We start from the raw sequence: 21,241 nt of genomic DNA on the forward strand, positions 1-21,241 counted from the left end.
TGCCTCTGTGGCTGCATGAAGGAAGTTGGCCTGTATCTCTGATTGAAGAACCTGATCTGCTTTCTCTGTCACAAGCACATGGATACCCAAGGTTTTAAGGGTGGATCAAGAATCCCGGTGGAGTGGACTTCACGAATAACATGGATCCTTCAAAGGGCAAGTCCTCCATGGTAGCTTGGACTCCCTGGGGAAACCAGTCAACTGCAGTCATGAAGTCCTTTGCATAAACACTGTAATGGAAATGGATTTGGCAGTTGTGGTCGGCTGAGCCGATAGTGGGTTGGAGGGAGGTGCAAGATAAAGGGCCCCTTTGCTAACGTTGGCTTTGAACTGTTCTCGTTTGCTATCTGGCAATTGTTCAATCAAAGATTGGATGTATATGTGGCCCTATTAGCTAAATAGTGACAATCCTCAGTTGGGGAGTAGCTGAAGAACATGTCTTTCTACCAAAAAGATCCAATCTTTTCCAGTCCCTATCACACGACCTGGTACGAGCTGTCCATTGCCTGCTCCTGTGGTTTACTGCCTCTATGACGAACTAGTTGAGGGTAGAGTACGAGAAGAAATCTGCTCCTTGAGGTACCACATTTTTTCATCTGACCTTTTACAGGTTGGACAAGGCGTGGTTGAAAACTGCCATATCATTTTGGTCGGATCCATGAGTAAGCCCAGGTTAGCTGTGGAGGAGGCATGTAGGATAATCAATTAACCTGTGCTGTGTCTGATAAGTCATTTCAGGGCATTGCTTTGGTAGACTTAAAAGTCATCCCCTGCTATGGGGAAGGCACAATTATGTCATCTGGTAAGGAGAAGGATATGAGCCAGTCATAGGGACTCAGAAGCCAACTCCTCTTCTATCATCTCTGGATCCTCCTCTTCTTCAGCCTTTGACTGGCTTGCTGGTGGAGGAGGAGATACTCAGGATCTGGGTGCTAGAGATGGGTGGGAAGGCATTTGGGGATGTTGCACCTGGTACATAGCCAGCATCAGCATTGGTCGAGGCAGCTACTGAAGGCTGCGTGGGTCTCAGTGAGGAGTGCCTTGGAGTGTAAATGCTCAGAGTCTTCCTCATTATCACTAGATAGTGAAGGTGCTGATCATGCTGGTGTAGCTGATAGGCTGAAGCGGGATGTATTTGATGTGCCACTAGTGCCCAATAGTGGGTGTTCCAGGCACTGATGTTATGAACAAGCCTGCAGCCACTGTAAATATCTGCAGTACTAGGATATTCTACGCTGACATCAGTGCTATGGGGAGCTGCAGTGGAGGTTGCACAGAGGTTGTTTGCTCTGAACTGACAGTGCGGTAGGTGGTGGCATAGATAGTTTCATCACCGCTAAGGATGTCTTGGTCGGTGCCGACAGAGCAGACTTGGGCTTTGTTACGGCTAGGGCCTTGAAGATAGTCAGTGCCTAAGACTGAGGAGTGAAGGACATCTCAGTGCCAGATGTGCCCAGTGCTGGTGCTGATTTTGTGTGTGTGTGTGTGTGTGTGTGTGTGTGTGTGTGTGTGTGTGTGTGTGTGTGTGTGTGTGTGTTGGAGGGGGGGGGCATGGGGAGTGCTTCCTAAAGGACTGTGCCAAAGCAGAGTCCACAGAGCTCAACCCTGAGGGAGCTGCTCTTTCAAAGTTCACCGCAGGAGAAGGTTGTCTCAGCAGTGTGGTGTACTCTGGATCAGACACTGGCCACATGGACTTAATAGATGCTTGAGTTGGAGCTCTCTAGCCTGGTCCTGGTGATGAGCTAACACTTACTCAGAGTGTCCCTCTCAGAATGTCCATTATCTCAGTGAGTGACTGTCAGAAACCTTTTAAAACCTGGAGAACCAGGCATGTCTGCTATACAGACAATGGTTGAAAAAGTTCAAACAGTCTCTTTACAAAAAAAAATGTTTAACAAGAATCTAATAACTGTACCTATGACTAAATTGTAACTAACAAACAATTTTGCTTGACTAACAAAGTACTAGAGGATATCTAAGGTGGCTGCTGGTTCCAATTGAAGCCCATGGTAGCAGAAAAGAGACTGAGGGGGAGGGAGGGGTCGGTTGGCTGCACACATGTAGTAGCCGCTCTAGACTGCATGTGCTGGCTACCCCATGTGCACAGCCCACCAAGAGCACTGCTCTCTTAATTCTCCAGATTAGAGACACAGCAGCACCAAAACTCCCATTCTTAGTAGCAGCTTGCTGAATGAATATCAGGGGCAAGACTGCCTTGTCAAGGACAAAGGAAAGATGCTGCAGTAATGAAGATACGAGAGGATAGCTAAAATGCTTATCCAGTCTGTGTGGAAGGACAATGTGTTAGATTATTCGGGGGGGGGGGGGGAGTGGAAGGACTTTAGACAGAGGTCTCTCTCGTTCTTCAAGTTCAGGATGAGTCATAGTTGGCACCAAGGTTACAGGTCTGAATGACAGAATGGTGACAGCGTTCACGGTGATCAAGAAACGAGATTAACAGAGGTGCAAGATGAAGAGCTCAATTTAGCTATGCAGAGCTGGAGCTGATGGCAAGACATCCAGCAGAGAATGTCAGAGACTGGCAAGTTTCTGTGCAGTAAAGTCGCTTTCTGAGCAAGAACTCCTGAGGTGTATACATTGCCAAGACACAGTGAACAAACTACACAATTGCAACACTATGAAACACTACCTGAGAGGTGTACATCTCTCTGCGCAGGAGCTATAGCACCACACTGACAGAGTGGATACCCTGATCTATTACAGAAATGTTTCCTAAACGGCGTTCCGGAACCCAAGGGTTCTGTGGAAGTGAAAATAAGGGTTCCATGAGAAAATTCCATTATAGTAACATTTTATTATTTTAAAAAAATTTAAGCATTTATGAATTCTATTGAAAACAATTTTCATTTGTGTTTGCCATAAATGTCCCTGTGTAATGCCAGCTCAGCCAGAGAATGGGGACAATGATGTCACTACTCAGTGCTGCACGTACAGTCAGTGGTGCAATCTCCTGTTCTATACCACTGTAAATCCCCATACTCACTGTCAGGGAGAGTGGATCACGTGGGTGACTAAATACGAATATACTAGCACTATGTCGGACAAAGTCGAAGCTTCTGCTGTCAAACCAGTTGTTTGTATGGGAGTGCGCAGGCAGTGCTCTTGCAAATACTTCACTTCAGTATAGTTGTGTAATTTCTTAACTATTGATCTCATGACCTTGTTTAGCATTTGTTTATCATCATCTTTACTTATCTGTGGTCTACTTTTTCATCTCCATATTTAAAACTTTTATTATGTGTTCTGCAAAATTATTTGAGTTTAAAAGGGTCCTGTGGCCAAATAAAATTGGGAAACACTATATTACAGCATTGCAAATGGCCTCCAAAGAGGTCCCACAATGCCTGTTCTCATCCTTTACGTTCCTTTGGAATTTTGAAAATCCACTGAGCAAACAGGAAGAGAAGTATGCCGTGGTCTCACTGTATTTTTCCAGGTGACCATGGCTACTCCATGCACAAGATGAACCTCCACTTGGAGCAGTGCTGAGGTGCTAGATCTCATTAGCATTTGGGGAGAGGAGACAGTCCAGTTCCAGCTGCACTCCAGCCATAGGAATGATGGCACCTACAGACACTCTGCATGATGGGAAAAGGCCATAATCAGGATACACTACAGTGCAGGATCAAAGTGAAGGAGCTGTGGAATGCCTATCACAAGGCATAGGAGGCTAATTGCCACTCTGGTGCTGTACCCATGAACTGTAAGTACTAAAAAGAGCTGAACACGATATTCATTGGTGACCCCACCACTGCTGTGAATACCCACCTGGATACATCAGTGGCTGAGGGGCCAGTGGAGAGTGGACTAAGCCATGAGGAAATGGTGGATGGGAACCAGATGCAGAGGATGACTTGGTGTTTCAAGATGCCTGCAGCTAGGAGCTCTTCCTCTACCCTCAAGGAGACTAGCTAGTCACAGCAGTCAAAATGTAGCGAAGAGAAAATAGAAGGCATGATGCTGGTACATGCTAACTCAAATGAGAAATAGGTCCCTAGTAAATGGCTTCAGTTTTCGGAGTTGAAGAGAGTTGAGGGCAGGAGTCTTGAATAAAGCAGTTTTAGTTTTCTATTGAGCATGCAGGGAAGGATTCCTTGTGTCTGTGTAATGCACATACCACCACATGCCTAGGCAAAGTAGAGGAATAGGGTATTGGACTCCCCCACTTCATGGGAATCTGCCTCCGATCTTCACAAAAGTCTCATGGAGATACTGGGCAATCCACTGCCACAGGGTAACATCTCCACACAACTCTATCATTATGGGTGGGAGCACCATCGCAGTACACAGGTCAGGTTAGAAGCTGCAGTGTTGGAGAAGACCCTCCCTTGATTTACTGGTCATCCTCAAAAGTGAGACATTTTCCACAATGAACACTGCCTGTAGAAAATGTAGGGACATAATGATTGACAAGCCCCCCACATCCCTGACTGTCACCAAGAGCTCCATGCCCAGTTCAATGCTGGAACTTGAAGTTCTCCTGCCCCTGCAGTTATTCACCATTTTGGGGGTCCTGTGATTCAAGTGTGCTTACCTAGGATCAGCTAGTGAGCAATAGCCACCATTCACAAACTTGTTTTAAAAAGACTGATACAGAAGCACTTTAGTTTGCAGTGCACTGTAAAAGTGGTGCATTTTGGCTTCACAGATCTGACTTTGGGAGCCCAGCCTCCCTCTTTCTTACTGCTGGCTGAATGGTTGTGCAGGATCAGAATGAGACCACAGAAAAGCAGGGAGGACTTTCTGCATGATGTTATGCTGGATTCTGCAGCAGAAGAACAACTGAAAGCAGAAAGACAAGAAGAGGGACCGAAAGGAGAACAACATCAGAACAAAGCCACGGAGCAGCTCATGAACGTTATGGAGCACCAAGCAGACATGCTCTAGGTACTCACAGGACTACAAACAGAGCACTTCCTCTTCTGCAGATTAGGGATTTTAGGGTTTAATCAACTAGCCATTTAACAGACAAGATTACACCTACAACTTAATGATATCTGTTAAATCCAGCCTCCTGGGGAGGCGTTTTCACCATGGCAGGGCAGTGAAGCCTCCTCCCTGGGAACCAGGTGGGCAAGGGCTGGCAGCCCCACTCCTGGAGAGGCTTCATTAAACTATTTATTGTAGAGCCCCCAGAGACAGAGACAGAGACAGAGACAGAGACAGAGACAGAGACAGAGACAGAGACAGAGACAGAGACAGAGACAGAGACAGTGTGTGTGTGTAAGATTTTTTAGCAGCTATATGGTTACTGTATTAAACGCTTTTAAACATAAAAATGTTTGGATGTCATATCCCTAGACTTTAGTAAGGCATTTGATACGGTCTCGCAGGATATTCTTATTGATAAACTAGGCAAATATAACTTAGATAGGGCCACGATAAGGTGGGTGCATAAGTGGCTGGATAACCGTAGTCAGAGAGTTGTTGTTAACGGTGCTAAATCCTGCTGGAAAGGGATAACAAGTGGAGTTCCGCAAGGGTCTGTTTTGGGACCCGTACTGTTCAATATCTTCATCAACGATGTAGATATTGGGATAGAGAGTACGCTTATTAAGTTTGCAGATGATACCAAACTGGGTGAGGTTGCAACTTCTTTGGAGGATAGGGACACAATTCAAAATGACCTTAGCAAGTTAGAGAAATGGTCAGAGGTAAACAGGATGAGGTTTAATAAAGAGAAATGCAAAGTGCTCCACTTAGGAAGGAACAATCAGTTCCATACATACAAGATGGGAAGCGACTGTCTAGGAAGAAGCATGGCGGAAAGGGATCTAGGGGTCATAGTGGACCACAAGTTGAATATGAGTCAACAGTGTGATGCTGTTGCAAAAAAAGCAAATATGATTCTAGGTTGTATCAACAGGTGTGTTGTAAGTCATTCTGCCGCTCTACTCTGCACTAGTTAGGCCTCAGCTGGAGTACTTTACAATTAGGGGTAAATTAGAGCTTAGCAGCAGCACAGAACACTAAGAGTCTGGACTGGTGGCTATAAACAAACTTTATGGGACTGCTGGTAACTTGACCATATCCAGGATAAGTGGACAACTATAATCATGCCAGACCACAGATGCTGCCAGACGAAAGAGCGCCAAACTAGAGCCGTTCAAACTGTAATGTTATGTAGCATTTTACCTATTTTACCTATGTGTATTATACATGGATATATTTTTAGTTAGTCTGTATGGGAGGTGAAGTCATAGTTTACCAACGTTTACTGACAAAAATAATTCTTCCAAACCTATTTAGAATACATTTAACTCTCAGGAATGAAGAAAGAAGGAATGACTGTTGCTTTCCAGTGACCCCTGCCAGTTAGTACAGGAACAGCATTGTGTGTCTCCAAAAGCTACTCCACCCTGCTATGTGTGTGGGAATAAACTATTGCTCCACCAAAATGAACAATGAGGCCTCTTAATTCAACTACGCTATATATCCATGCCCAATATCATTAATATTTCCTTGTTTCCCTATGCATTTGTGTAGTTATTAAACCAATTTCAACTATTGTAGAACTGAGCTTTTTCCTAAAATAGAACTAGCTCATAACGTTACATCACTGGAATAACTTTTTCGAGACATCTGTACAGTACAATTAATTTTTCCTACAAATCCACACTGAATAAGTCTTTTATGAATTCAAAGATCTCACTCAGATGACTCAAATTCACATTTTACCAGTAGTAATGTTTATATTTAGAGTAGAGTAATAATTATGTCAATACCAAAAAACACATAGAACAGAAAATCTAATTACATGGAAATTCCTTTTAAAAAAAATGAATCAGGATTTCAAATACAACATTTCTGAATAGTAGCCTCTGTTTTCCATTTTAGTTCTGAAAAGAGTTTAAGACCACCATATAGGAGCTATAGAAATAAGCCAACGCTTTTAAAAAACTAAAATAAATGTTTTCTCTCTCATATGCATGAGTTCCTGAACACCCTTGAGAAACAAAAATAAGTTTGTTGAAAAAAGGATAATCTTTTCCAATGAACTGTAGAGTAAGTAGCAAAACAAGGCAGTTCACTGGAGCCCACCAAAGCTGCAGGAAAAGTTAAATATATACAGCTCATCACAAACAGACACATATATATACACTGGAAACAAAACAAAAAAACCCCAACAGATTTAGAGCATTAATGAGCTGCAATACATAATGAAAATATATCCTATATTTAGCAATTGTATTAAATGCCACTAAAAATGGTGTCTTTTCACATAGTGGGATTAACAGATTGTTTCAAGTAGAACATTTCCTATTGATATAGCCATCTTCTTTCTAGAATCAACAAAAAAGCAAACCGGAGAAGACTCAGGACACATTCCAAACCATTCAGGTGCAATACTAAAAAGGTGTTGGCATGTCACTAATACTTCATACTTGTTTCAACCATCTTTCATCAAAGGACCTCAAAACTCTTTACAAACATTCAACCTAAACTCACAATGCTCTTTGGAGGTAAGTCATAGTATAGATAGATATTGAAGGACCAGAAAGGTTAAGTGACTCACTCAAGGTCACATAGCAAGATGCTGGCAGAGTTTAGACTAAAACCAGAAATCTCAACTCTGCATTAATTTTTCAAGCATCCAAAAGTATACTAGGCACCTGACAAAACAAATGAAAACAGTCTTGAGGCATCTCATCTGAAGATGTGGGGTTTACCCACGAGGATACCATATATATAGTTTTGTTAGTCTCTATGGTGCCACGTACCACTCATTTTTAAAAGTTACAGACTAACACAGCTGCCCTTCTGAGAATTTGAGACTAAAGAGCACACAGACTAAAAATGTACACAATTCATTAAGGGAGGGAGGGTCATGGAAAAACAGCAAGGAGAGAACAAAAATAAGGCAGGTACACAATTTGGCATATTTGTCATTTAGCTCATTTCCATTCCCCATCTCATAGGAAAGAGGGATCAGAAGGCGTTTGAGAGAGAACTCTTAGTGTGGCAAAGGAGGTGGCCTGGCTAACAATTTCTGAGGGAGATTCAAGCAGAAGGACTGCTTGGAACAGAGGGGCTGTCAGTGTTGGGGCAAAGAGGATACAGAAAGCAGAGATTTAAAACAAAACAAAACAAAAAACAGGCAAATGAATGCAAAGAAAGAATATGAAAGGAAATCAGGTTAGATGAAAAATACAGATTGTATGATACAGGGCCTTGAAACAAACAAGTAAATGTGATTCCCATCACCTGCTCCAGCTACTGAACCAAGTTCACCCTCTCCCCCAAAAACGCAGGTTATTCATTACAGCCTTAACTTTGGGCTTTTCACATAGCACCCATGAATAAGGAACTGCCCCTTGAAAAATGTAAGACTACACCCTATTAACCGAAAGGCTACTCCCACCCATTACAGCCTAGTAAGGTCCAGTGACAACAGCTCCAGCCCCTCATTGTCCCCTCCCCAGCTGTCAGTCCGATTGCTCCCCCTCCTCATGCCGCCTGCTGCCAGTCCCGATTGCTCCGCCTCCCCATGCCGCCTGCTGCCCCCTCCCGCGGTTACCAGCCCCCTCATTGCCCCCCTTCTCTCCTCATTCCTTCCCCGTTTGTGGAAACAGCTCTTCCCACCCACCCGCTCATCCTCTCCCCCCCCAATAAAGCCTGAGTCCCCTTCCCCCCATAGACAATCACCTTATCCCTCCCCCCAATATGCGGAGGAGCCACAGCCAGTCCAGCTCCCCGCACCACGCGGGGCGCGCAAACTCCTCTGCCCCTCTCCGCCCGTCTGGGAGGAGGTTGTTCCTCTACCCCCCAGCCCGGTAGCCGTTGGGGGTTCGAACCTTACCGGTTACCCGGCGCCGCGATGGGGCGGCAGCGAGCAGAGCGCGACGCACACGACAGCAGCTGTGCTGGGGGTAACGAAAGGCAACAGCTGTGAGGAAGCGCGAGCTCGATAACAGGCAGCGCCGCGGCGGCAGCAACAGCGCGCGGCCAGGACAGAGAGGCGGAGACAGCGCGCGGCCGGGACAGAGGGATGGAATAAAGGGCCGCGCTTCAGACGATGCTCCGCCTTAGCCCAAAAAAGGAACTAGGGAGCTACGTCATCACAACCATCTTCCATCAGAATCGAACCGACCTCCCGCCCTTTAGACGGCATGGCGAGGGGCGAGCGCCTCATTTGACGAGCGGATGCCTTAGCCAATGGGAAAGGGGGTGGGGAGGGACGTCTCTGGCACAATAGGAGTCGCTGATTTGAGACTATGCCCTGATTGACGTCCCTGTCCCTGAATTGGAGAAGGGGAAAAAAGGGCGAGCTAGCCATCCCTTATACCCAATGGCAACGGAGCGAAGGTGGGGCTCAATTTGATGGGCAGCTGTCCTACCTAATAGGTGAGGTGCGAGGACTTGATGGGCTTCTCTGCTGCCCAATGGGCGTGGATCAGTCTGTCCCTGCAGCTCGAGGTGGGCTAGCCAATGGGCCCGCCGCGGAGATGGTCTGCGTGTCTGCCTCCCTCTTTCTTCCCTATGAGGGGTCCCCTCCTCTGTGGCCCTGTCCCGGTTGCTGGCTGAGCCTCTCCTCGCAGCGCGTGTGGGGGGCAGTGACGTCATGAGCCGAGACCCTGCGAAGGGAGCAGGACGGCTCTGGCCTCGGGGTGAGGCGGCTGCTGCGCAGGGCGGCCGAGCCTGCCTGGTAGGTACAAGGAGTGGGGGCGGGATGAGCAGCTTCTCGTCTCCCGGGTGCGGGTTCCCAAGCGGGGGGGGCGGGGCCAGCTGCTGTTGCGGGGGCCGAACCCTTAGTGGATGCCTGGCGCGGGCCTGCACAAGCCGGGCGCTGTGGGGCCCCGCCGCAGGGTGCGGCCGCTTGGCTGTAGGAGCCCGGCTGCGCGAGGGGTCGGGAGCAGCGGTAGCTGCACGGGGACCTGCTGGCCCGGCTACGGCGGCGCTGAGCGAGTCGGTGGTTGGCAGGTTCAGGGTCCACTTCACAGTCAGCTGAACATCGAGCTACTCGCCTGTCAAAACAAGCCGATCACTAAGGCTACGTCTAGACTGCAAGCCTCTTTCGAAAGAGCGCGTCTAGACTGCACGCGGAATTTCGGAAAAGCAAGCCGCTTTTTCGAAAGAAAGCACCCAGTGAGTCTGGATGCTCTCTTTCTAAAAAGCCTGTTTGCTGTCAAGAGCACTTTCGAAAGAAGGCGTTCTTCCTCGTGGAATTAGGTTTTACCACCGTCGAAAGAAAAGCCGCGTTCTTCCGATTTAATTTCGAAAGAACGCGGCTGTAGTCTAGACGCAGGTGAAGTTTTTTCGAAAAAAGGCTACTTTTTTCGAAAAAACCCCTGAGTCTGGACACAGCCTAAGACACCCCTTTTCCCCCCCCCCCCCCAGCGCTCTGGGTGACTAGATCCCCTCTCCTCCCTCCTGACCCCCCGCGTGCAGTCTGCCTTCTGGTGGGTCTGCTGTGCGCCCTGGACTCTCTCCCTCTTGCTCTGCTTCCTGTGAACGCACCACAAATTAAAAAGAAGCAACAAGCCAAAATAATCTGCAAGCGAAAAACTAGTCCACCCACAAGCTGCAACCCAACCAAGCCCAATTTCTGTATTTTTGATGCGGATTTGGCACCCCTGACTTGCACTTGAGAAGTCTCTATCAGTGACTCACCAGCACCTTCCGTCAGGGCAGAACCCTGCTGACACAGAAGAAAGGAATACAGCTATTGCCTGCTCCAAGTAGTCACCCTGGTTGGGGAACAGATCACAGCAACCTGAGTTGCTATCCTGCTGAGGCTTTCATGATGTCAAAATTCAGCTATGAATTCCAGATCACTGATGCTTCTAATTGGCCCAGCCTAACTGCAGGAAACACTTCTAGGTTTAGGGTTTGCCTACACATGAAACTTGTAGTGGCATAGCTATGTCACAGGGGCGTGGGGGAAAAACACTGACATAACCCTCACTGTTCATGTATTCATCAACAGAAATATTTGTCCATCAGCATAACCAGCATCATTCAGGGAGATGGTATTCCCTACCCTGAGTACTGCTATTAGCTATGTCCAGTATTCCCTGTAAGCTGTGTGCTTGTGCTGCTGCTCCAGAGAAATTAAAATGCTGCCCAGCTCATTAGCAGGATGCCCACAGCTGGGTTTTGTGTTTCTATCAGTGGTGTACATTCACACGTGTCTCAGTGCACATAAAATTATTCTGCACATAGATGGAAAAAATCCACACATATAATCAAGTCAAGATCATTGGTCATTAGCAGGGCTCGCTGAGCTGCGACAAGCCCCGCTCACCAGCCGCGCAGTTCTGCGCTCTGCGCATGTGCAGATCATTCTGCACATGCGCAGATCGCTCTGCGCCAGCTCTTCTGGGACGTAATCTACTCGCCTGTGGCGAGTAGATTACACTCTTTGTCGAGCCCTGGTCATTAGAGGGAACATTGGCTATGTCTATATCTCTAAGGCAGCAATTGATCCAGCAGGGATTGATTTATTGTGTCTAGTATAGACACCAGTCTCTCTCCTGTGGACAGCAGAGTGTGTGTAGTTGACATACCACAGTGAAAACACTGTAGTAAGTAGATCTAAGTATGTGAACTTATTCATACACATATGTTATTCATATAGCTGAAGTTGCATAACTTACTGATGAAGTAGGGTGCGTAAGCCCAGAGAGTAAGGGTTTATTGACCTTCAGAGTTAAGCTAATTTGGAATATGGCGTTTAGGGAGAGTAAAAGCACTGACTAAACCAGTTAAATTCCTTTATTCAAAGTCCCAAAAAACAAGGCAACTGACAATAGCTTGTTTCTGAGAGCAGTGAACAACAACTGTATACTATACAAAAACACAGCAGAAGGTGGCATTTCTTTCCACCTGGATAATTACTTGGAGCTAATGAATGACCATAGATTTTTTTCCCCTAAAAACATAAATGTTTATTTTTAAGTGAGGAGAAAAAAACATTTTAGCATAGTAAGATAGATATGTGGGTAAAGTTATTCATAACGTAAAATGCCCAGGGATTTCTTCAGGAGTTCTAAAATGGGTCGGGAAACCTGCTTTGCATCCAGCATTTATAATGATACTAAATGTGTGGGTGGGTGGGAGGGTTCACACAGTGTTGCTAAATGAAGGGTCACCATCAGTGTTCTTGCTAAACTTTTCCATTTATGTGCAGATTTTTTCCATCCATGTGCAAAATAAATGTTTATGTGCACTGTGGCGGGAGCAAATGTTCACTACCAGTAGAAACAAAATACCTAGCTGTGGGCACTCTCCTAATCAGCTGGGCAGCATCTGAATAATTCCTGGCCGCCAGTACAAAAGTATGAAAACTACTGAACTAGTAAAAGAAAACTGGTCAGGTCAATCGTTGTTAACGTTCAGTGTTACATGAATGAGGTTGTTCCTTGAAGTGGAACATTGTTTTAGGATACCTTGTTCTTTTAAAGGTGAGTAGAACAGCATGTTTGTTTAAAATCTGTTTTTAAGAATCCAAAACATTAATATACTACATAGTTTAAGAATTATCAACATATTAACCTTTTCTTACCTGCCGAATTCTATGTTCAGATTCTACCCATGCATCAGTATTTCCGCTAAAACATGACTTGCATGCAAAATTTTGACTTCAAGAAGCCTAAAAGAGCAGACAAGGGTTTTTTTTTTCTTCATTCTTTTGATCATCCCTATATGGAAGGATCTTCCATGCTTGATTTTCTACTCTGCCTTTTTCTGTGGCAGAGTCCCTACAAGAGGGCATTCCCTTATAACACAGTTCCTTTGGAACCATCCTGCCAGGTGCTGAGGGCCAGTGGTGGAGCAGAGATAGCCGCTTCTACAAAATCGCTTGGGATCTGGTAAGTTTGACATTAGTCTCGCTGGGGTAAACGATCTATCCATTTACAAGATACAGCGAGGAAACCTCTAAAGAATTCTAGTAGAGATTTACATTTAAAGAAAAAAATCCTCTTCCATAGTTTAACATGGTTTGGGGAAGGGAAGAAAAGGATGAGATGGATGAGCTAATCCCTTCTTTTTAGGTCACCATTTTTATGGAGGGAACCTATCCATTTGGTATATCTAAGAGTTTTGGCTCATACCTCTCTTGTTAAGGATTGCTTATCTCAAGGACATAATGAAACTACCAGTTTTTGTTCACACTTTTCTGTCCTTTTCTTTCCAGTAAATTTTGCTCATAATTTCTCAATGGGGGAAATGGAGCCCTTTTGAAACACTGAGGCTGTGTCTAGACTGGCAAGTTTTTCTGCAAAATCAGATGATTTTGCGGAAAAACTTGCCAGCTGTCTACACTGGCCACTTGAATTTCCGCAAGAACACTGATGAACTCATGTAAGATCGTCAGTGTTCTTGCAGAAATACTATGCTGCTCCCATTCGGGCAAAAGCCCTCTTGTGCAAATCATTTGCGCAAGAGGGCCAGTGTAAACAGCACAGTACTGTTTTCCGCAAAAAAGCCCCGATTGCAAAAATGGCGATCGGGGCTTTTTTGCGGAAAACCGGGTTTAGACTGGCCGTGGACGCTTTTCCGCAAAAAGTGCTTTTGCGGATAAGCGTCCTGTCAATCTAGATGCGATTTTCTGCAAATGCTTTTAATGGAAAACTTTTCCGTTAAAAGCATTTCCGGAAAATCATGCCAGTCTAGACATAGCCTGAGTATATAAATTAATTGGGTCTGTTCTCATTGTCTGAATTGAATATAATCAAGTCAAGATCATTGGTCATTAGATAACTTCCAGTCCAGTGATTAACTAATCTGTATCTGTGTGGTCCAAAGTAGGTCTTGTGTTTGTATTACTATTAGCTTCACAAGACCCCCATTTCATGCCTCACAAATTAAAGACCTGCAAAACAAACATTTTTTCCACACATTAAACAAGCATAAAAGGAGTAATTTAGGTTGTTCTTACACTTTCCTGTTTTGATTTGGTGGTCTGTAACAGATCTCCCCATTACCCTCTCCTGGATTTTTAGTTAGCACAGTGATCTATAACAGGAAAATAGGTAATGGTTTCACCATCCTTCCTAAACAGGCAGTAATTTTGACATTCCAGACCTGTGATTTGTCCCATCAGTTTCATTAAAGTAAATAATTTTCTATCCACTGAGAATTTTCCATTCCTCTGGTTTGTTACCCATATTTCTAACATTGTTAAATGATTCAATTTCTTCTCTTCATATGCTTTTCCACATCTGTTCAGTGTTTTTGGGATGTGCTGAATTTGTGTTTATACAACATTTGCCTCTTCCACTATCACCTTTTTATTAGATTAATGCTCGCCATATGATTTCTGCTGGTCTCCAGCTGCAAATTTTAGCTCCCATCCCACTCCTGCCTGTGATATGCAGCTGGCCATCTCTTTGGTAGCATCCTCTCTCCCACTGGTATGCAGCCTACTGTTTTGCAAAACATCCAGTGTCACACTGGTAGTGCAGACAGCCATTTATCTCCTTCAGCCTTCTGTTCATGGGACCAGAACAGAAAGATCTAAGAGACTATCACTTGGTCGTTTATCTTTTTCAGCGCTCTTCAAAAACTAAGATTTTTTTTTTTAATCTGTGTAGTTCCATGTGATGCTGAGTCATTGGTTCTAATGTGGTTTCATCAGCACTGGAGACATGCCAAATACTTCAGAATCCTGTCCAGTCATACAGTTGCATGTCAAATTTTCGCTCCAGGGAGACAACACACCATCCTGTTATCCTCCTGTCCCTTGCTGAGTTCTCTTTCCCATATTAATATGCAATCATCAATTATAATTGTTTACATTTTTAGGATGCTCGAAGAACCTGTCACATGGTAAAAAGCTACCAAACTCTAAGGATGACCACCAGCTGTGTCCTCTAAAGCAGGGGTGGGGAACTTTTTGGGGGGTCATGAGCCACAGATACACTGAAAAATCAGCGGGGGGGGGCCCACACAAGTGAGAAGCAAAAAACCCAAAAACCCAAACTCTCACTGATGTGGCCCCTGACTGAGAAAGACACTCCCCACATTACCATCACACACCAGAGCCATGGACGGCTCATGTCCCCTCTTCCCCCCCCCCCCGAAGCTTTCTATACCATTTCACCAAAAGTAGAATTCCTCAGTAGTTGACTCATTGTTTATCTGATAACAATTTGATAATTCTAGCCAGGGTGATTGCCCCCTAGCTCTCTGTCACAAGTGGTCAGTTTCTTGAATTTCTTTTTAAATATTTTATTGCCAATCCTTCCCCTTATAGTGTTAGTGGCAATAATGGCTGAATCTGTTATCCACAAAGTAATTGCCTTGGATGATGTGCATTTATGAAACTAGCACTTCCAGACCATATCTCCATGATAGTACCCTCACCAGCTAGTCAGTCTTCTTGTTTTATCCCTTGATAACAGCTTGTGTCATTTATCCCTTTTTGTGGAAATTTGGACTCAGAGTACGTGAGACGTATTTTCAGTAAACAGTGGTTCGCTACATTCAAATTGATGAAAATAGCTTTTTCTGACTCAATGTCATAGGTTTGACTTCAAGAAATTACCACCCGAAAGTAGGGATGTTAGCGATTAGTCAGCCATAACTATCCAATAAGCATATGCTTGACTATTTGCTTTCCCACTCCCCCTTGATGCCTCTATCTGAGAGAGACAGTAAGGGGGCAGCAGGAGCTGGTTTAAAAGCCGGGTCCTCCCAGCACAGTGTCTGTGGGAGGAGGCAGGGTCTCAGTGGGGAACTGGTGGCGCTTCCACCTTTGAAATGTAGCAAGAGCAGGGCTCTTGTAGATTTCAAAAGCAAAAGCACAGCGGGAGTAGGGGGCGAGCGGGGGACTCAAGCAGTCCTCCACTAGCCCTGTGCTCCCTGCTTTTGAAATGTACAAGAGCCCCAGAGGGCTTACATGACAGTTCTTGAACATTGCAAAAGCAAGGAGTGCGGGGCCCACGGGACTGCTTGTGTCCTCTGCTGGCTCCATACTCCCCGCGTTGCTTCTGCCTTTGAGAGCTGGCAGGGCTCTTGCTACTTATCAACTAATCAAATAGTGGATGCAGATTGCATCCGCTATTCGATTAGTTGATTAATCTAAATTTAATATCCATACCTGACAGAGGGTTTGAAGAGAGAATCAGAATACTAGAAATGGAAGGGACCTCAAGAGATCAAGTCCAGTCCGCTGCCCTTGAAGGAAGCAGAAAAAGCTGTATGACCATGGATCTGAAATATATATCTGAAGGTGTCGGTACGAGGGGTTCGGTATTCATGAAAACACTTTCTTTTTTGCTTTGAAATCAGGTCTGTAATATTGTTGGTGGTCATATACAAGGCTCCCTTAGTACTCCAGCTCTTGTGATGGCAAGTTAAAATAATTAACTGGAGCTATGAATAAGGAGCAAAATAAACTTATATGGTAATTGGGACCTATTTGTGCTTTCATATCATATCCAGTTCAGTGGGCATTGGTCTTTGACTTCCCTTCAAACACTACAGTAATGCAACTGATGTTAGAGACAACACTAACTGCAATGTTCTGGGTGCCTGTTGGATTAAATTATCACAAAAAAAGTCCTTAACCTTTATTGGCTTCCCTTAAATTATTCAGTCTGAGCAGCAGTTTGCAGTTAAGTTAGTGTCTTTGCTATCTTGTGTTTACTCTGCATTTTACTCCTTTGATGATAAAAACGTCTCTTCAAAAGCAGCATTCATTTTCAGGATGTTTCAGAGAGGTAGTCTGTTTCAGCAAAAACGAATCCAGTGGCACCTTAAAAACTAACCACGTTTATCAGGGCATAAGTAAGGCATCTGATGAAATGAGCTGTAACTCATGAAAGTTTATGCCCTATACATCTGTTAGTCTTTAAAGTGCCAAACTGGACTCTTTGTCATTTTAGAGAAGTTTGCATACGATTTTTGCTTTGGCCACAACTAAGGAACTCAACACCTTTTTGTATGTCATAGTCCTGGAAAAAGTATTGATAATGTGTTTAGCCTTGTGCAAACAAATAAATAGGGTTTCTGCTTTGAAGAGACCACTGTCTAGAGAGATTCACAAAGACAGGCTACACAGAGAATTCCAAAGTTAAGGATAAGTTAGCATTAAGACTGCTATAGTTTAACTGTAAATTGTGGCATTTGCTCTCCAGAATGTGTTTTGTTGGGAATGTGAGAGCATGGGGGCTTGGATAATTGGCTTGCAAGAAGTATTGATATGCCATTTTTTACTTTTTTTTCTTGTCTTAGATTGCTGCTGACACGTGGGGGGAAACTCCCTATCAAAGCTGTTTAAATGAGAATGTCCCTGGCGCAGAGAGTGCTGCTTACATGGCTTTTCACATTACTCTTCCTGATCATGTTGGTGTTAAAACTGGATGAGAAAGCACCGTGGAACTGGTTTCTTATATTTATTCCAGTCTGGATATTTGATACTATCCTTCTCGTTATGCTAATTGTAAAAATGGCTGGACGATGCAAGTCTGGTTATGACCCTCGCAATGGTTCTCAAAACATAAAGAAAAAGGCCTGGTACCTCATTGCAATGCTGCTTAAATTAGCTTTCTGCCTTGTCCTTTGTGCTAAACTGGAACAGTTTACTGAAATGAAACTAGTGTATGTCTTTATCCCATTATGGGCCTTGCTCGCTGGGGGAATAATTGAGCTTGGATATAACATCTTCCGTGCACGAAGAGACTAAATTGTAACAAAACTTTTTCAAATGACCAGTATCAAATAACTAAGTCATCCTATCTTGGTACACTCTTAAACTTCACACACAAACTTCAAATAATAAATGTCACTTTGAAATTTTGATTTAAGATAGGCTGGGATTAAAGTGAATTTTTCAGTTCCTTAGAACTTTCACAAATATTCTGATGTAAATAAAAGAGATTTGACTTCATGCGTTTCTAACATGATTTAATTTTTTTTTTAAACAGTATTCATATATTTTTAGGGTAAAGCTGTACCACCTCACAAAACTACATTCCATTCTTAAAAGTGCAATCTGTTTAATTTCTGGGAGGAGGATTTAGTTTTCTACTACACACTGTATTATCAGTTCCAGGAAGCTAATTACAATAGTTCTAATACAGTTTTCTATAGTGTGTGCAATTTTTGGAGCATTTATTACAGCTAAAAGTAATTAAATGGGACTGATAGCTCTGCCTGTTAAAATTGCCTGACACTTCATGGAAGATGCTGTTTTTCTGTAATGTATAACTATGCCGTATTAACAGTTCAAGGCTGAAATTTTCTGAGGGGTAGGTGCCTTAATGATTTTTTTTTAAATTAATTTTGGCTAATATGGTTCAGACATTTCTGAGACTGGGGTTTTCTTTCAAAAATTCTTGCGCTCCTGGATTTTGGAGCAAGGAATTGGAAATAGGGGAGGGAATTATTTGTGTCAGAGCCATACCTTTTTCCATTCTGCATGACCATCTGCACAAATCTGGGTAAGTTATAAGCCGGGGGGGGGGAGGATTTCCTATGTTCAGTAGAGGCTTAAGCTAAAACACTTAGATTCAGTTCCCACTCAGTCCTCTCGCAGTTCTTAATGCTGTCTGAAATATTCATGTACCAGCCTCACAAAGCCTAGGACAACAAGGGTGAACTTTCCCATTAATGGCTACTCTAGGGCTCAGGATGGGAAATAACGCATGGGAGCTTATCTCTTCTATGCTAACAGTGACCTCCCTGCAGGCACCAAAGCAGCATAGAGGAAGCTATGTGATGCACATGCAGAGGGGACCCAAGTCTAGAAAATTGTGGAATTAGAGTGGTGAAAATCAGCCTGTTTAGCTAAGGAGGCTAGGTCTGTAACTTAGCAGGGAACTGGGGGAAGGAGAGACAAACTAGGAGTTAGGAGTGATGAGGATGCTGAAATTATATGACACCTAGGGAGATAGATTAACCAGGGAACCAGTGGGGATGTGGAATGCTAGTGTATGGGTTTAGGGAGTATGTGGCTGACAACTGAGTGGGAAGAAAAACAGGGAATGGGAGAGAACTGGGAATGTGCAAGGAAATGGAGAAAAACCCTGAAGAGTGAAGAATAAAACTGAGGAAACAGAGGCAAAAGGCCAGTGGTGTGGTAGATACCTGATCAGTTAGGGGAGACAGGTAAAAGAAATCAAGCTGCTCATTGCCTGGAATGGAACCCAAGATCCAAATTTCTCACCATTATTTGTCAGCAAATGTTTGAGATAACTACTGGTAAAATGTCATCCTCTGAGAGGTGATCCACCAAGGGTTTGTCTATACTGCAGGGTTTTTGCACAAGAAACCTTTTGTGGAAGAGTTCTTATGCAAAAACTTCTTGCGCAAAAACACGTCCAGACCTCAAAGTGCATCGCAAAAGCGATGTGCTTTTGCGCAAGAGAGTGTCCACACTGCATGGACACTCAACACAAGAAAGCTCTGAAGGCCATTCTACACATAGCCTGGACCTAGAAAATAAGAACTTCTTACTGCTATCTGTTACTTGCGCTAGTGGCAGAGGTTTGTATGGTGGACATAAGTCCCTGATGCTGAGCCATGTAGTTTTTAGTAGTATGCCTCATGATGGGATTTGTTTTTTTCAGTTTGTTTACTTAGAAAATTAAATACAAAATACACTAAAAACATAGAAAGGTACAAAGTCAAGCACTCAAAAATTAGGAAGGGCTGCAATTAAGATTTCCATAAAATCTTATTTCAGACCCTTTTTGCATGGGTCACAGATCATAGGCAGCTGGCTTTTAGTTCATGCCATAGAGGCTCAGACACTAAGCTCCAGAGCTCTTGCGTTCCGCCTGCAGGTGTTAGAAGTGGGGACTTGTCTGGGATTTCAGTTGGAAAGTCTCTGAAGCTTGGGACATGCTTCCTCAGCTAGAGGAAGTATGTAATCCATGTACCTTCTGTGTGTGATGTACTCTCCTATCTAGTGCCACCAAGCCCACTCACAGAATAACAAGTCTGCTCTATGGCCTTAGCTAATAGTTCATACACTAAGTTGCAGTGGTCCCAGGTTCAATTTAGGCGGAGAGTATTACACTAAGGCGCCAAATTCCCCTTGCCAGAACTCTACCTGATGTGTGAGTTCTCTCCTTTACCTCTTCAACGTGCGGATTAGAAATAGCCTTATATGCCACAACTATATGCTACAAACTTTGGTTAAGTCAAGTTATAGTGGCATATAGCCATTGACGTTTATATAGCATTAGGCTGTGTCTACACTGGCGCGATCTTGCGCCAAAGCGGCTGCTCTTGCGCAAAAACTTGCTGCCTGTCTACACTGGCCGAGTGTTCTTGCACAAATAAACTGACGTTCTACTGTATAAAATCAGGGCTTCTTGCACAAGAACTATGATGCGCTCGCTCAGGAATAAGCCCTCTTGCGCAACTGTTCTTGCACAAGAGGTCAGTGTAGACAGCCAACGTGAATTTCTTGCACAAGAAAGCTCTATGATTAAAATGGCCATCAGAGCTTTCTTGTGCAAGAGAGCGTCTACACTGGCATGGATGCTCTTGCGCGAAAGCACATGCCAGTATAGACGCTCTCTTCTGGAAGAGTTTTTGCAAAGAACTCTTCCGCAAAAGAGTTCTTGCGCAAGAAGCTGCCAGTGTAGACGTAGCCTTAGGGTATACCTGGCTGCTTATATCAGCACTGTGCATACCAGGAGCATTTGTGCTGATGTAAAGGATGGTTCACCTTGGGTAGGTATCCCAGTGTGCCATGCACTACTGTCCAGCGAAATGCATTTTGGAATATTTCTACAACGTTTTGTGAGACAGTAATGACTTGCCCAGGTATCTCTGAGCAAGGGTTCTGGTTTCCAGCATGCAACTGTCTCCATCCCATAATGACATTCATATTCCATAATTTTTGCAAAAATTACACAAGCCCATGCAGAACTTTTCAGTTTCATCCAGTCCCTGAGTGTTGCACCATTCTCATGAATGTTGCAAATACATGCCATGATTCTCCTGTATTTGCAGATTCTAGGAAGTACCACAACAATAAAGGACATGACAGTTTCATTGAGGACAGTTTGCATGCTGTGTAGCAGCCATCATGGAGCATCTGTAGATAGTGGAATGCTCCTTCTGGGCCCAAAAATGAGCTCTGATTGGTAGGATCATACTGTAGGTTTAGGATGATGAACAGTGGCTTCAGAATTTTTTAATGCAAAAAGCCACATTCCTAGCGCCAAGCTCACCGCAGCCCTCCAACACAGTGATATCAGAATGACAGCTGTATAGACAGTGGAGAAATGAGTACCAAATGAACTCAAAACCTGCACTG

The 21,241-nt window shown here is 44.2% G+C and overlaps 2 protein-coding genes across 9 annotated transcripts in view; one reads left to right on the top strand and one right to left on the bottom strand.

Annotated features, from left to right (window-relative positions):
• The window catches only part of PHTF2 (putative homeodomain transcription factor 2), a 133,111-nt gene extending 123,613 nt beyond the window's left edge, over positions 1–9,498 (bottom strand). The window contains exon 1 of one of the 5 annotated variants that reach the window (XM_006117154.4): positions 9,360–9,498. The gene's annotated coding sequence lies outside the window, so the exon portion shown is untranslated. Of the gene's footprint in view, positions 1–8,667; positions 8,795–8,821; positions 9,309–9,359 lie in introns of those variants that run through there. The other 4 variants (XM_075926646.1, XM_075926619.1, XM_075926638.1 and 1 more) reach the window with 4 other exon arrangements.
• A 29-nt stretch (positions 9,499–9,527) lies between these two features.
• Positions 9,528–17,857, top strand: TMEM60 (transmembrane protein 60). Of its 4 annotated transcripts, none has more exons than XM_075926666.1 (4): positions 9,528–9,667; positions 12,718–12,833; positions 16,074–16,204; positions 17,203–17,857. In XM_075926666.1, exon 4 carries the CDS (start codon positions 17,249–17,251, stop codon positions 17,651–17,653), a length of 405 nt encoding a protein of 134 aa, XP_075782781.1. In that variant the 5' UTR covers positions 9,528–9,667; positions 12,718–12,833; positions 16,074–16,204; positions 17,203–17,248; the 3' UTR covers positions 17,654–17,857. The 4 variants fall into 4 exon arrangements, with proteins under 4 accessions (XP_075782781.1, XP_075782770.1, XP_075782775.1 ...); XM_075926660.1 differs by having other exon boundaries at positions 9,529–9,667; positions 12,775–12,833; XM_075926655.1 differs by lacking the exon at positions 16,074–16,204.
• The last annotated feature ends 3,384 nt before the right edge of the window (positions 17,858–21,241 follow it).

This window comes from Pelodiscus sinensis, chromosome 1, assembly GCF_049634645.1.
Source record: "Pelodiscus sinensis isolate JC-2024 chromosome 1, ASM4963464v1, whole genome shotgun sequence".
NCBI lineage: Eukaryota > Metazoa > Chordata > Testudines > Trionychidae > Pelodiscus > Pelodiscus sinensis.

What these genes read in the sequence shown, in the direction of transcription:
- TMEM60 (XM_075926666.1), top strand. Translation starts at nt 17,249, where the DNA reads ATGAGAATGTCCCTGGCGCAGAGAGTGCTGCTTACATGGCTTTTCACA.